Here is a 14,572-nt window from a genome sequence, read left to right as displayed (position 1 = left end):
AGAGAGGTTTGCAGGAATGCTTTGTTTCATTGTTTGCTCTGAGAATTAATAACAGAGAATCAAGCATGTGTAATAAGTGCTCTTCCTCACCTGGTACATGTCTGTGTTTGGATTAATTTTCAGGCCTCACTATGTAGCACTGCAGTGTTTCTGGGCCTGGTGATTTTCCTGTTTAACTGATGGCAGCTCTTGTTTCCTTTGCAGTGATAGTCCGAGCTGCTGACTGCAAGAAGGTGTACCAGATAGAGCTTGCTCCCAAAGAAAAAATCATCATCCTCATCTGTGGTCGGAACCATCACGTCCACCTTTACCCCTGGGCCTCTCTGGATGGGTCAGAAGGGAACTTTGACATTAAGCTTGCAGAAACTAAAGGCTGCCAATTGATTACAACTGGAACACTAAAGAAGAGTTCTTCTACTTGTTTGTTTGTGGCTGTCAAACGACAGGTTTTTTGCTATGAAATTCACAGAACTAAACCTTTCCACAAAAAATTCAGTGAAATTCAGGCTCCAGGAATTGTACAGTGGATGACAGTGTTCAAGGACAAGCTCTGTGTTGGCTACCAGTCTGGGTTCTCTCTGTTGACCATCCAGGGAGATGGACAATCTATAAACCTGGTAAATCCTAATGACCCCTCGCTTATCTTCCTCTCCCAGCAGTCTTTTGATGCCCTTTGTGCTGTGGAGCTCAGTAATGAGGAATTCCTGCTTTGCTTCAGCCATATGGGAGTTTACGTCGATTCGCAAGGTCGAAGGTCACGCATGCAGGAACTAATGTGGCCTGCAACTCCTGTTGCCTGTAGTATGTATATGTTTTTCTGTTGCCATATCCCTGTTGCTGCTTTACTTGTCAAAAAAATACTCAGCATTGTATTCAATTTTGCTTCAGTTTGTCTTTGAATATCGAGTTTAAGTTTTGGTGAGTTAACAGACACGTGGTTCTTCCTGGGGGTAGTTTTGGACTTGGAGATCCTGGATGCTGCAAGGAATGCTCTGCCTTATTACAGGACACAGAAGAATAAATAGTGGAATGCAAAATAATTTTTAGAGAAAGTAGTCCTGGATGCAGGACAGTGCAAGACTACCTGTCTGTGAAATTCTATAAAGATTTTTGTTCACCTAGAGAGCATAAATGTCCAGTTGCCTGTAGGGTGTCTTCTGTGTACTGTTCTCAAATTACAGTAGAAAGTTGAAGAGGAAATGTAACTGCAAGTCTGAAGGTTCATAAAGATAATAAGAGATTAAAATTTTCTCCTCTTGGTTTTAATTTTAGGGGGACAGTATCCAAAAGTAGTATAGATGAGAGTAATATTTAAACCACTCTGCTTGTTTCAGGAGCATTGGTTATCAGCTTGGTAGAACAGAGGCACATGCAGAGCATTTTTCAATATTCAGTAGTCAAAGGCAGGTGATGATAAATCTGGTATTTCTATTTGAAGCTCAAATAGCAATTAAAATTTTTGAATGATTGAAGGCAATAAATAGCTTTTTGTTTAAGTAGTACAGCAAGGAGTTAGGTGGATCAGGCCAGGTCCTAATAGGAATGTGTTTAATTGTATTTGATTTGAAGTGAAATTGTTTGCTTACTTTACTCTGACCTAGTTCTGAACAGAAGTCTGAAGCAAAGTCCCTAGAAAACAATGTAGTGGGAAATTTACTTTAAAACACTATTAGCTAAAACTAATGTTTCCTTTCCCTTAATCAGCTTTACAGTTTTTTGCATTTCAGCAAACTAGACTTGCTAGTTAATGGTTTTGTCTGTTATTATTAGAAGTGTTCTTACTGTAAACTATTTTATAACATTCTTGTATGTGCAGTCCTGAGTGGTGCTGGCCTCAGGCTGTTTTGGTAGAAAGAGCAACATTTTCTGCTGCCAAAGGAAACTGAATTACTTCCCTTTTCATTAGACTTGTCCTCACTCCTCAGTCCTAGTGTCTGTCACTAGTGATGGTGGGTTTTTTTAACTGTCCCATCAGGAGGCTGTAAAATTACAGAATGGTTTGGGTTGGAAGGGATCTTAAAGATCACCCACTTCCAACTGCCCTGCCATGGGCAGGGGCAACTTCTATTAAACCAATTTTCTCAAAGCTCCATCCAACCTGACCTTGAACACTAGCGTGGATGGAGCAGCTTCTTCCACACTGTCCTTGAGCAACTTGTTCAGTACCTCACCACCCTCACCATAAAGAATTCCTTCCTAATATCTAGTCTAAACCCATTCTCAGTTTAAAGCCATTTCTCCTGTTGTATCACTCCATTGCCTTGTAAAAAGTCCCTCTCCAGCTCCCTTGTAGCCTCTTCAGGTACTGGGAGGTGCTCTGAGGGCTCCCCAGAGTCTTCTCTTCTCCAGGCTGAGAACAGCCCCAGTTCTCCCAGCCAGTCTTTGTAGGAGAGACCAACAAAGTGGAAGTGATGCTGCTGTGGTAAACACCGTGTTGTAGAGAGGTTTTGGGCTAAAGCAGAGAATTTGTGTCTGGGGCAGCCAGTGCCCTCACCCCAGGAGAGGGCAGGGTGACCCTGGCCCAGCTCTGTCACCCCAGCTGGCCCATCAGGGCTGTCCCTGCTCCAGCCTGTGCTGGTGTCCTGTGTGAGCCAGCATGGGTGTCCCTGGCTGCCCTGCAGCCTGGGGCAAAGCCCTGGGGCCAGCTGGGCTGGGGGCTGGGGGCTGGAGCCTGGGCCAGCCAGTGCAGGCACTGACAGAGCTTTTTGGGAGCCACTTCAGATCTGGGCAAGCTCATCAGCTGTGCCTGGCACGTGCCAGCCTTGGCTGCAGATGGTTTCTGCCCGATGCTCCCTTCTCCCTCTTGGTTTGAACATCCACACCAGCCAAGACCACATGCAATAGATGCTTGACCATAAATCACTTTTGTGTTGCATTTTTATGATAGCTGTCCAAGGCATTCTTTTAATGAATTTAAAAAATAGCACCACAACTGTACTTCAGTTCTTCTAAGAAGATTCTGTGATGTGTTTAGTGTCCTACTGGGTTATTTTCATTTTGTTTATTGAAGCATCTTCTCTCTATTAAATCCCTTAAGTTACTAGTAACTGCTTTTTACATCAGGAGAAAGTCTTCACATGAGCAGAACCATGTTGATACAAAGCTCCAGAGATCTCTGCTTTTTGTTTGACCTAAAATAAACTTGTCTGCTGATGCCTTTTAAGCTTTAAAAAAAAAAAAGTTGAAACGAGAAAATGAGTTACGGGCTTTAAGCATTGTGACATTTTTCTGTCGACTTGATGAAAGTAATCCATACATGAATATCTAAAGCTAGAAAATTGTAAGCAAAAGAGGAAGGAAATTGAGAGCAGATCTGCATCAGTTCATGACCCACCTCACAGATGGTGGCTTTCTCATCTCCTCTGCACTCAAAAGATGTGTAGTTAGTTTGGTGCTTCTGAAGTGAAGTAATCCATAGCAAAGCTGGCTGCTCAGTTCCTACCACCTAGCAAATTTGTATGCATGTGAAAACTTCAGATGCCATTTTGCAATTTCATGAAATGGCAAGGTGAAGTTTTAAAAAATACTGAAAGGGTCAAATTTAAATATTTCCATAATGCTGATAGTTGTCCTTAGCAAATCTATTCTCACAAAAAAATCTGTTTGAAACTGGGGCTTTGAAAATGTGTTTTAAAATGTATCTTGCACATAGTGGAAAACTTGTAACTGTTGAAATCTGCTCAAATGTTTGTCAGTTCTGCACTACTGAAATGACATTGGGGTTTTCTGTTTGTTTTCAATCAATGCAGGTTGCAATTCTTCATATGTAACAGTATATAGCGAGTATGGTGTTGATGTGTTTGATGTTAACACTATGGAGTGGGTCCAGACTATTGGCCTGAGAAGGGTAAGTCATTTTCTTTGGGTATTGAACTTAATTGGGTTATTTTCAAATGAGGTGTTTCTTCAGAGTGTATGCTAGACTTGAGGTAATTCTCTGTCTCCTTCCTCAAAACAGATCAGACCATTAAACATGGATGGCACACTGAACCTCCTTAACTGTGAGCCACCAAGGTTAATATATTTCAAGAACAAGTTTTCAGGTGAGTCCTGAACAAGGGGAGAAATGGGGAACTCATTCTAACCAGTTAATTTTCACCATGTTACCTTTGCACTAGATGAAATTTGTGTTGAATGTGTCTAGGTCAGGCTGTACTCTGTAAGTGAAATTGCTTTGTGCTGTTACAGCAGGAGCTGGCCTCAGTGTACCAGAAACCTCTGACAACAGCAAGAAGCAAATGCTCAGGACCAGGAGCAAAAGAAGATTCGTATTCAAGGTTCCCGAGGAAGAGCGGTTACAGCAAAGGAGGTAAGAATTTATTGGTAAATTTGTAAAAAATAACTGAATATACATGATGACATGCAGAGACTGGGAATGCTAATAGAAAAAAATCTCTCCTGTTTTTTTAGGGAAATGCTTAGAGACCCTGAGCTAAGGTCAAAGATGATTTCTAACCCAACGAATTTCAACCACGTGGCTCACATGGGACCAGGAGATGGAATGCAGGTCCTCATGGACCTCCCACTGGTAAAATACATTTATAAGGGAGGGATACATATGTGCATTTGTTCTTGCTCACAAAAGCTGTGAAGATGAGCTGGATGGGCTCAAGTATTATCCCTGTACTGAATTCTTCTTTAAATCCTTTTGAGAAAGGTGAACCTTCCTGCTGTGCAATGCTTCTAAATCCTGTGCAAGGAAATACTGTTAGCTGACTTATGAATGAGACATTGAAAGACAGATATCACTGCCAGGAGCTTGTTAGTAGTTTTGTATATAATCAATCTCTCCTCCTTCCTTTTTCTTGTTTGTCTTAAAACAACAGAATGAGTTTCCTTTCCCCTCATCCTCTCAACATTCTGCTCTTGGTATCACCCCCAACAGGCTTTGAGCACGTCTATCACATGAGCTCTATCTCTGCTGAAATCTCTCTCCAGAGTGACCATTCCTCACTGCAAGGCTCCCTTCTGCTTTCTTCCTCTTCCTGTCCCTCCTCTGCTTCCCTAGCAAGGGTAGGAGTAGCTACAAACTGTTAGGAACTGGAGTATGGTATGCTTGTGGCACTTCACCAATTCTAGAGCTATAACAAGGGGAAAAAAACTAATGCTGTGGAGGTAACTAAAATGCATGTGACTTGCAGTGCTTTATAGAATTAATTTTATTTTGTATTTAACTAATACAGCATTTTATGAGCTATTTTAGTTTTAAAACTACAAGAGGAAGATGTGAAGGTACACTTTTATGTTCTGTATGTACCCTTCATTCTAGAGCTGTTAGTCAGGCTTTCTCTTGTCTTTCTCAGATAGCCCAGATGTGGGTCAGGCATTTGTCATTTCAGCAGGAGGAGGAAGGAAAGCAGAGCTGTTAGTACAGTCCCTGCCCCTTCATGGAGGGTTTGCTGACTGACAGGTTCCAGTGGCTGCTATGGGGCTTAGTTCTTTCTCTGTCTTTCTCAGGGTTTGTGTCTGTTACTGAAAATATGTGGATGTGGTCAAGTAAGTTCAGTTTTTCTACCAACACTGGGTTGTAATAGCTTCAAAAGCACAGTAAAGTTTTCATGAGTAACAACTTCTTCTTGGGTAGCTTTTGTTGCTGGCTAACAAAGTGTTTCATTTACACTGTAGAGTGTCCTACCTCCTGCCCAGGATGAAAAATCCTGTCAGTCTTCAGCCAACCTGTCACGGCAGCAGCAGCAGCAGAGAAACAAAACCTACATCTCATGGCCCTCCTCAAGTAAGGCTGGAACAAGCTGCTCACTCTGGGCTGTAATCTGTGATGTCAGCAGGAGCTGTAAATTGCTTTTTGCCCTTCCCTCTGTGCAGGTGGCAGCGATGTGGGAGCAGCCATGCCTTCCCGAAGCATGTCCGACCCCGACCAGGAGTTTGACAAAGAGGTAAAACAGCTTCTGTGCATGGACACCAGCAGTGTCCTGTTGGCATAGATTGCTCTCTTTTCCCAATAAATTACATTCCCAAGGAAATACTTCATGGAGATGTTTTCTTTCCACAAGTGTTTTTCCCAGCAAAAGTTAGATAAGCTAGCACAAAGGCAAAGCTGTGAAAAGATCTTCTGATGGTGATATTTTAAGAAATGTAATGTCTTCGATTAAGCTTTATAGGCAACGGAAATTTGACTAATTGATGAAATGTCCTCAAAGCTCCTAAAAATGTTCTCTAGGATATTAGCATAGAATAGCAAAGTAATATGACTAGTTAAGTAATTTTCTGTGCTGCCTTAAGGAAGACTTTTTGTCATGTAACTTGAGAAAGAATCAAATTTATAATACATAAAACTGCTTTTAGCAAGAATAAGGGTATATGCCAGTAGTCACCAAACTTAAAATGTCTTGGCTCTACAAAACTGATCCGTGTAAACTATCTTCTTGTAAATAGACAAGATACATGACTTTTGGATCTGTGATTTATTATGTGTTTTCTTCTAATCTTTGCTAAAGCACTGTCTGTGCAAGGAAAGTGTCAGGAATTATTCCTGGGAAGCTAAGTCCCTGACTAAGATATTTTTTAGTGCTTTTTGGTACCCAACTGCAGGCCCATATAATGCTCTGAAGTTTGAAGCATGTCCAGACTTTTGCTGGCTGCCTTAGCACACACCAAGTCCAGAGTTCTGATCACAGCTGTGGTCTGACTTCCTTTGTAACCTTCAGTTAGCCATTAAAAGCACATGAAAGTGGGGATCTCTAAACACAGGCATTTTTGAAACAGTCTTGGTTTTCAGAGGTGGTTATGATGGACTGTGTTAGTTATTCTGCTCACCCTTCCCAGACTCCATTATATTCCATGCTCTGTTGGTAATTGTTGTTTGTAGGCATGACTAATGATAGATTCGGAAGGGAATTTTCTCTTACAATTTCTTATGACTTCTTAAATTTAAAAAAATAGTAGTTTGAAACTGGAAAGAGGCTCTAATAACACCTTTTGGCTTCATACTATTTCCCCCATGGCTTTTGACTTCATGAACCACATCATGTTAGGATAATCTTGTTATAGATTATCTTATTTTTGTTCAAGCCATGCAAAATCTTCTGAACAGCATTCTTGAAGGATGTTACCTTTCAATCTATTTGCTAAGTATATATTTCTCTTTCTTGAAAATAACTTGCTGCAGTGGTAACAGATTTTTTTTGTGCAGTATTTCATTAGCTGTGAATCTGTGCAGTGCTCAGAATTGTAACACACCAAAATAGTGGGAAACTTGCCAGCCATCCTGTTGAAGTGAGACCAGCCTGTGAAGGCAAATATCCAAGGACTAATCTCATACTGGGGAAATAACTGTGGATGGTCTTTATTAGATATTGACGTAGGATGTACCCACTAAGTGTATTCTCTTTCCAGATCTCCAGCCAGATTCTTGGCAGCCTTCACTCGTTTGTCAGGCACTTCACAGCCTTGTTGCTGTTTTGTAAACAGCTCGTAATGCTTGTTTCCTTCCTCCTCACCAAACTGAAGATGATTTGACCATAGTTTTTATGTGTTTACATGGGCAGATAAAGCTACTCCTGGGCTATAAAAATTGCCTAAAAATTGCAGGCTGGTAAATTCTGAACAACAGTGTGCAGAGAGATGTATTCCATCAGGAAAGCTTTGCAATGGCTAAAGGAGAGGAGCCAGAGATGTAGCAGTTTCCACATACTTTACCATAATTCCTGTTGCAACAGAGGTCACCTTTGGGACTGCACTAGAGCCTGTTGATGGTAATGGAAGTAATTGCTTGAATGTTTAACCATGAAGTTAATCTAATGCACACTGCTTCGTAGGTGTTGCTCACCCTCATTTTTGAGTGCCTTTGAAAGCTTTTGAGTGTAAAAAATTCAAGTAAACATAATTCTTTAATGTTTCTCATTAACAGCCTGATTCAGACTCCACCAAACACTCTACTCCATCGAACAGCTCAAATCCAAGTGGTCCCCCAAGTCCCAACTCTCCTCATAGGAATCAGCTTACGCTGGATGGACTGGACCAGTCGACCTGTGACGCGTAACCCGCTGCTGCACGGCGTTCACCTGCAGGGCAGAGCCTCTCAGATGCTAGTGCCAAGACTGACACAGACTCTCTAGTGTTGTACAAGAATTAATTATATATCCAGATTGTAGATACAAACTATGGAAATGAAGAAAATTCTTTACTAATAGCGATTGAGCTTTTTATGCAGAATTGTTCACTGCTCGGTTACGGTTGATTCCTCTCTGCACAGCTGTGACAGTTTTATTGCATAGGAGCATTTAAGGCCACCGGTAAATAGTCTTATTCTTATGGTGAAAGAGAAATAGAGTTACTGATAATGTTGCTACAATATCAGGAATATTATTTTTCTATAGAATGATGTAATGTCTGATTAGCAGGAAATCCTTTTAGACAGAATTTGGACTTCTGAATAGGAAATGTGAGCAGGGCTAGTTACATCCTCAGATGAATACACTTTTCCCTTTTTCCTGTAACTGTTTTTTTCCTAAATCTTAAGGAGAATGGTAGGAAGCTGTAGGTTGTTTCCAACATCAGTAGAGTCACCAGGAAGTCAAAGAAAAGCTGGTTATAGTTTTGTGGCCTTTTAATTCATTTAGCCATTACATATACAGCCGCATAACTGTCTTTCTATCTTTCTACCAACTTTTTAGTCTTGTACATAGGACTACTGACAGTTATCTCTTTACCCATTCCCTGCTTTTAGTCCTCATCAGTCATTAGTCAGGGCTTTAAAATACTGCTGTGAAAAAGATTTTACTCCTAGTTCCTGCCTTTCTCCTCCTGAGAAGTTGTTTCTCCTGGGTTTTTGGTGTAAGGACACACTATGCTGTTTAGCTAGCAAGCCTTCTTGTGGACGCATTGCCCTCGGAGTCTGCTTGGCCCGGGGACTGTATCGCACTAAAACATCAGTCTGTTCATTGGCTACCAAAGTGGAACGTGAAGGATGTGTAACTGGGGGTGCTGCTTTTCTCATTAATTGTATCCTCACCTGCATGAAGACCCCATGATTATTAATCAAGTATTGATCATGTAGAAAAATGCACAACACACTCCTGTATATTTTGCGATGGCCCACGTGCGGTGATGTTTGCGTGTATATTTAATCTCATGCTTCCATGTATTATACATTTAGTACTCAAAGATTTGTGACCATGTTTCATTAAAAGCTTGTAATTAATTCAGTGGCTGGCATATCCAGTTTGTCATTGTCACAAAAGTGTGCCTTCTGTGCCAATTTTATGACAGTTGGATGTCACTTATTTAAAATTCGGTTTAAATGGGCTAATGATATACCAATGGCTAATGTTCTTTTCTGAAACACTGTATAGGACGTGCACTTATCTTTAGTTTAAACTGAGTGTTCTAGTCAACATTTAATCCTGTTACGTTAAGTGTTCGACAGTACTTGCTCTTTTTCTCAGATTCTTGATAAAGGGGCTCAGTTAGAGCTGGACACTACTGCTTTGGGGGTTTTCTGGTTTTTACTTTTTTAATGTAAGTCTAAGTCTTTGTAATTATTGAATTGTGAGAACATTTTTGAACAATTTACATGTCAATAAAGCAGAAGAGGGAGGTTTTAAAGTTTATAGTTGTCTGTCTTGACATCTGAAAACAATCTGCCGCTGACACTTGCTTCAGTCTCATGGTAAATTCACTTTGTTCACATGGACATTTGACATAAACTGAAGGTATTTTGGAGCTCCCAAAGCACTACAAGAAAGGTGCACACTGCTGAAGGTGAATGAGTGTTCAGGAGCCATGGAAGTCCTTTTGGTGGAATACAGCACTGAAATTTTGTGCCCTTGGTTTTGTTTTAGTGTTGTCATGTCGTTGATTTGCTGGCCCTATTAATTCCTTTTTAAATGATTTATATAACTCGATAGTTACAGCTGAAGCATGGTAAGGAGGCTGCAGGGTCTAATTATGCATCTTAAGTATCATAAAACAATAAATATATTTCACTTGTCCAAGCAGTACTCCCAAGGAAAGGCTTAGGAACATTTCAAGGATTGGTGTGTGAATGGTGCAGCCCCTCACACAGGGTTTTTTAAAGCTCTCATGCTCTGGTATTTGAGCACTATAGAGCCCACTGTATCTGGACAGTGCCAGCATCTCCTCTAGGCTGTCCTAGGTAAGCATCTCTCATCCCATATGCATTGCCAAGTGTTCCTGAATTGCTTCTTGGTTTGTCTCACCCTTCACAGGAAAGGCCAAGCTGGGTGCTTTGCACCCTGCTGTTCTTGCCTGACCAAACCCCCCTGGGCTGGTGTGGGTTGTTTTGGGAAGGTGCACCCACACGGCCCTGGGGATGGGGTGACAGCTGACAGGAGATCTGAGGGCTCTGTGCTAGAAGCCTTCTCACAAGTATTCATGCTAATCAGCCTTTGACTTTTAAAAAACATTTCTCCTGCTCTTGAGCTGATTTTTCTCTGCACAGTGAGGGCTTGGGATGACAACAAAGTCTTTAATTATGGGGGTATTAAATCATAGCACTCAGCAGTGCCAGGGCTTGGTTATAATTTAAGCAGGAGAACGTTTCTAGAAAAATTAATTAATTGCTCATATGAATACATTATTCTTTTTTTTTTTTCCCTGCTTAAGTCTGGCCAAGCAGAATTCCTTCCCAAGTCCTCCAGCACAGCCCTTTCCAGATATCTTTTCCCTTACGGATTTTGATTCTGGTTACCTAAAGAGTCCTCTTGAGCCCTCAGGAAAATTTTCATAAATGCAAGCATTCAGGTGAAATGATTCCCTGACAATACACTTTCTTATCCCTGCAGGCACCAGTCTAGGACTGAAAGTGAGGAATTGAGCTATGCAAGGAATGAGGGTAATTTGGTGTGTGCCTGTTTCTCTGCTCATTCCATTTTCACAGAGGTATGACATCAGGTCCTGAAGCTGGAGGGGTGGGTGGAACTCACTGGAACAATTGGTCACTCGTAGCACAGAGCTTTTCCCCAAAAAGCTGAGTATTTTGGAATACATCCTGCTATCACTTGCCACCCAAGAACTAAACTCCTGTGCCACCCACCTCTGTCTACAGAACAGGTGTGCTGAGAAGAAACATCTTCCTAAACAGGTGCAATCTTCTGGAGAGGGAGGTGCATAAAATCTGGCTTTAACTTTGCAGGGTAAGTGCTTAGCACAGCTATGTCACAGGGAGGGGACTTCAGAGTGGAAATGCTGGAGGTGCTGCAGGCACCCTTGTTCTGCACAGCATCAGACTGGCATCCCTGGGAGAAAGCAGATGTGTAAAAACCTTGAGAGCTGGCACTGCTAGCCTGAAGCACTGAGAAGCAGCAAAGTGTCTGAGGGAGGAGATGACTGGGGAACTGAACTGCACATTGAGGTGCAGTTAAGCAACGTGTTAATGCATAGAAGGTGTTGTATCATGACCAGAACCCTTGTCTTGCTGAGTTTAGCTTATTTTGAACCAAAAAGAACACATGGCATTCTTGCATGCCAGGCTACTGGAGCATCTTGTGTTCCAGTTTGCACCATCTGCTCTGGATGAAGCGGCTCTGACAGGCAGAAGGGAGGAAGACAGTCCAAAAATCAGTGTTCAGCTGCCCAGCCCTTGCCTTCCCCTGCTGTGGCAGCAGCTCTGCCCGACCCCTGTAAATGTGGCTGCCCTGTCAGCTGCCCCTCACCATTGCTCCCTGGCAGCCCTGGGGCCCTGGGCAGCCCCTTCCCGCGGGGTGAGAGCTGCTCTGGTGCCGGGGCTCGGCTCTGGCACGGCAGCACACGGGGCTGGAGGGGCTCTGCTGGAGGGGACGGGGTTCCATGGGCACAGGACCACGTCGGGAAGACAGGAGGGAAGGCACGGTGCCAGCACGATCTCAGTGATTCCGAGATGCCCTAAACATGTTTTTGGGAACGGGGGGTGATGTTGAGACCAGGTATCAGCTGCAGGCCTGGTGTGGGATGCCCAGGGAAGCCAAAGGCTGGCAGGAGCCGGTCCCAGCGGTGCCTGATGCTCAGGCCGGCGCTGCCGGCAGGGTTAGCTCAGGACAGGAGCAGAAGACAGCAGGACGTGCTCAGCCAGCGGGAGCTGCAGTGCTGTGCTCCAGCCAGAGGAGGAACATGGACTAAGGAATCAGCCCCTTCCCTGTCCTTGCAGCAAATATTTTCCCTGCTCCCCAATAAGCTGCAGCACTTTTTTGTCATCTGACTGCACAGGTTCATGCAGGTTTATTGATGCTCTCTCGCAGATAAAACCCTCAGATTTTTCCGGCCTCGCCTCCTTTGCTGTTCCTTGCGCAGTCCCCGCTCTGCAGTCCCGCGGGGACGGGCAGCGCAGAGCCCTGCAGGCTGATGGATGCGGCCGGAGCTGCCGCCCCGCAGCGCCTCGGCCGGCCCCTGCACTCCGGTGAGACCCGTCCCTGCCAAATGCCCTCCCGCCACTGCTCCCTCCTGCTGAAAGACATATAAAAATATACATTCAGCGAGCCAAGTCTGTCTTCAGGCTCAGGGATATTTTGAGGACTCTGCCACAATCCGAGTTTGTGCAGAACTTCTGTGAGCGGCTGTATCGTGCAAAGCAAAGGCACCGTGCTATGTGCTGGCGTCCATTAATAGCGTGCAGGTTGCTTTTTCTTTTGACACCCTAGCAAGCAATGACTCCTGACATCTTGCCATTAACACTAATGCATTTTGAATTAGTCTGTCGCAGTGGGAGACCCCTGACACTCAGGACCAGAAGCAAAATAAAGCCATCAGGTGCCCAGACCCGCCGTGCACAGCCTCAGTGACATAAACCATCCCTGCAATGTGCTGCTTACCAAGGATGTCTGTGAATTAAAGTCCTTGTTTAGGCAGGATCCCAGGAGACACTTGTGTACCAACCCCTTGGCTCTGCCCTGCCTGCAGCACGGGCTGTGTGTGCGTGTCGGTGTGCAGCAGTCATGGATACAATCATGGATACAATCACGGATACAGCTGTTCTGCCAGCAGCTCTCGATCCCAGCATCACAAACTGACTCTGGTGCTTCATTTTGTTTCTGCAGAGCTCCCCCCTCCCTGCGGCGCGTTCTGTACGAGCGAGCGAGTGGCTCCTGAAGGAAAAGTACAGACTGTGCTCTGCTCGTGCACTGACAAAAATTGATCTCTGCATTAATTAAAGCCTCTATTGTAAGTGACCTCGAGCTGCTAATGCATTTTAAAAATGAAGCTTCGCCAACAGCAAATTCAAACACGTAGGGGTGACCAGGTGGAGGCTCCTGCCACAGGCTGCTCTGCCTCCCTCCGTGTCAGTGATGTGTCCCAGGAGGGTGTCTGACTCCACAAACACACCCCAGCCTGTGGCTCACCCTCAAATCCCTGTGTGAGCAGGCAGGACACAGAGCTGATGTCCTCAGCCACTTGCAGGGCAAGAACACCATCCTGACACCCTCTTGTGCAATGGTCCCCTTGCCAACGGGTTGTCTCTTCTCTCTCTCAGCCCATGACCATGGGATGCTCTTGCCTTTCCCCCTCTGCACAGGATGTGAGGATGCAGCCATCAAGACCCCTCCCAATCCTCAGATCACAATTCAATCTCACAATGAGCGAGGCCCAAAAACAGCCAGGGAAGGAAGAAATTCCCTCTGAGGTGGGGGCTCCCTGGGGGTCACCCTGAGCCCCTTCCTTGTGTTGGCAATGCTGGTGTGATGATGGGCTGCCTGGGGTAATGAGGGGCTGCCTGGGGCAGTGAGGGGCTGCCTGGGGTAATGAGGGGCTGCCTGGGGCAGTGAGGGGCTGCCTGGGGTAATGAGGGGCTGCCTGGGGCAGTGAGGGGCTGCCTGGGGCAGTGAGGGCCTGTCTGGGGTAGTGATGGGCTGCCTGGGGCAGTGATGGGCTGCCTGGTGCAGTGAGGGGCTGCCTGGTGCAGTGAGGGGCTGCCTGGGGTAGAGGGGCTGCCTGGTGCAGTGAGGGGCTGCATGGTGCAGTGATGGGCTGCCTGGGGTAATGAGGGGCTGCTTGGGGCAGTGATGGGCTGCCTGGTGCAGTGATGGGCTGCCTGGGGTAATGAGGGGCTGCCTGGGGCAGTGAGGGGCTGCATGGTGCAGTGATGGGCTGCCTGGAGTAGTGAGGGGCTGCCTGGAGTAGTGAGGGGCTGCCTGGGGTAATGAGGGGCTGCCTGGGACAGTGAGGGGCTGCCTGGGGCAGTGAGGGGCTGCCTGGGGTAATGAGGGGCTGCCTGGGGCAGTGAGGGGCTGCCTGGGGTAGTGAGGGGCTGCCTGGGGCAGTGAGGGGCTGCCTGGGGTAGTGAGGGGCTGCCTGGGGTAATGAGGGGCTGCCTGGGGCATTGGCCCCACAAAGAAAATTCCTGTGTGTTTGTATTTGAAGGCCTGTGGGCTGGAGTCACCTGCAATGAACTGATGTGAAAGAGGAAAAGAACACAAAAAGGCCCTCACAGCAGAAAGGAGGGATGTAGGGGGTGGAGGATGTGGCTGCTCTCACAGGCACCATGGTAACACCACGGCTGAGCTGCACTGAGCCCTGGCCATGTCTGGCCCTGTGGGTCAGCAGCAGGGCTTGGGCTGGGGATCCACCTTGGGCTCACAGCACAGGAGTGACTCTGTGCTGTGTGGTGAGTTCCTGGGCGCTG

General features: G+C 45.3%; 1 protein-coding gene across 7 annotated transcripts in view; it reads left to right on the top strand.

The window, feature by feature from the left end:
- CDC42BPB (CDC42 binding protein kinase beta) overlaps positions 1–9,567 on the top strand; it is a 90,975-nt gene extending 81,408 nt beyond the window's left edge. For 2 of the 7 annotated variants that reach the window (XM_058027368.1, XM_058027372.1), the window contains 9 exons: positions 205–801; positions 3,750–3,847; positions 3,959–4,043; positions 4,189–4,309; positions 4,411–4,528; positions 5,458–5,496; positions 5,626–5,734; positions 5,824–5,894; positions 7,868–9,567. In XM_058027368.1, coding sequence (XP_057883351.1) covers positions 205–801; positions 3,750–3,847; positions 3,959–4,043; positions 4,189–4,309; positions 4,411–4,528; positions 5,458–5,496; positions 5,626–5,734; positions 5,824–5,894; positions 7,868–7,999 — 1,370 coding nt within the window. In that variant the 3' untranslated portion in view covers positions 8,000–9,567. The remainder of the gene's footprint in view (positions 1–204; positions 802–3,749; positions 3,848–3,958; positions 4,044–4,188; positions 4,310–4,410; positions 4,529–5,457; positions 5,497–5,625; positions 5,735–5,823; positions 5,895–7,867) is intronic. The other 5 variants (XM_058027371.1, XM_058027373.1, XM_058027370.1 and 2 more) reach the window with 3 other exon arrangements.
- Positions 9,568–14,572: the final 5,005 nt, after the last annotated feature.

The sequence above is a fragment of the Melospiza georgiana genome, chromosome 6 (genome assembly GCF_028018845.1).
Source record: "Melospiza georgiana isolate bMelGeo1 chromosome 6, bMelGeo1.pri, whole genome shotgun sequence".
NCBI lineage: Eukaryota > Metazoa > Chordata > Aves > Passeriformes > Passerellidae > Melospiza > Melospiza georgiana.
This window is presented reverse-complemented; position numbering and strand designations above follow the sequence as displayed.